This window comes from Aptenodytes forsteri, unplaced genomic scaffold (genome assembly GCF_000699145.1).
Source record: "Aptenodytes forsteri isolate BGI_AS27 unplaced genomic scaffold, ASM69914v1 Scaffold459, whole genome shotgun sequence".
Classification (NCBI taxonomy): Eukaryota; Metazoa; Chordata; class Aves; order Sphenisciformes; family Spheniscidae; genus Aptenodytes; species Aptenodytes forsteri.
In genome coordinates, this window is record NW_008794121.1 from 51,909 (window position 1) to 52,302 (window position 394).

The 394-nt window shown below is 70.1% G+C and overlaps 1 protein-coding gene across 1 annotated transcript in view; it reads left to right on the forward strand.

The window, feature by feature from the left end:
- ARAP1 (ArfGAP with RhoGAP domain, ankyrin repeat and PH domain 1) overlaps positions 1-394 on the forward strand; it is a 107,965-nt gene that overhangs the window by 24,380 nt on the left and 83,191 nt on the right. Inside the window, 1 exon segment of the mRNA XM_019471418.1 lies at positions 261-394. This exon segment is cut by the window's right edge and continues 4 nt beyond it. Coding sequence (XP_019326963.1) covers positions 261-394 — 134 coding nt within the window.

Genomic DNA, 394 nt, shown 5'->3' on the forward strand with positions numbered 1-394 from the left:
ACCCGACAGACTCATGACATGCGTTCCCCTCCCTCCCCGAGCATCCGCTGCAGCTTCGTGGGAGGGCTCCGGCTGGGGCAGGGCTTTGGCTCCAGTCCGCAGCTCCTCGGCGGTCGCGGCAACGCTTGCAGGGTGGGAAGCGCCGGGGCACCAGCTCTCCGGCAGTGGCGTTTGATGGGGAGCCAGCGGGCGGGCAGGGGGGCCGGGAGGGGTGGCTGTGCCCCACGGAGGGGGTCTCATCTCCACCGGCTCTCCCCCAGGGCTGACATCCGAGGGCATCTACCGCAAGAGCGGGCAGAACTCGAAGACCACCAGCCTGCTGGAGATGCTGCGCCGGGACGCCCGCAGTGTCCGTCTGAAGGAGGGCGAGCACCAGGTGGACGACGTCGCCAAC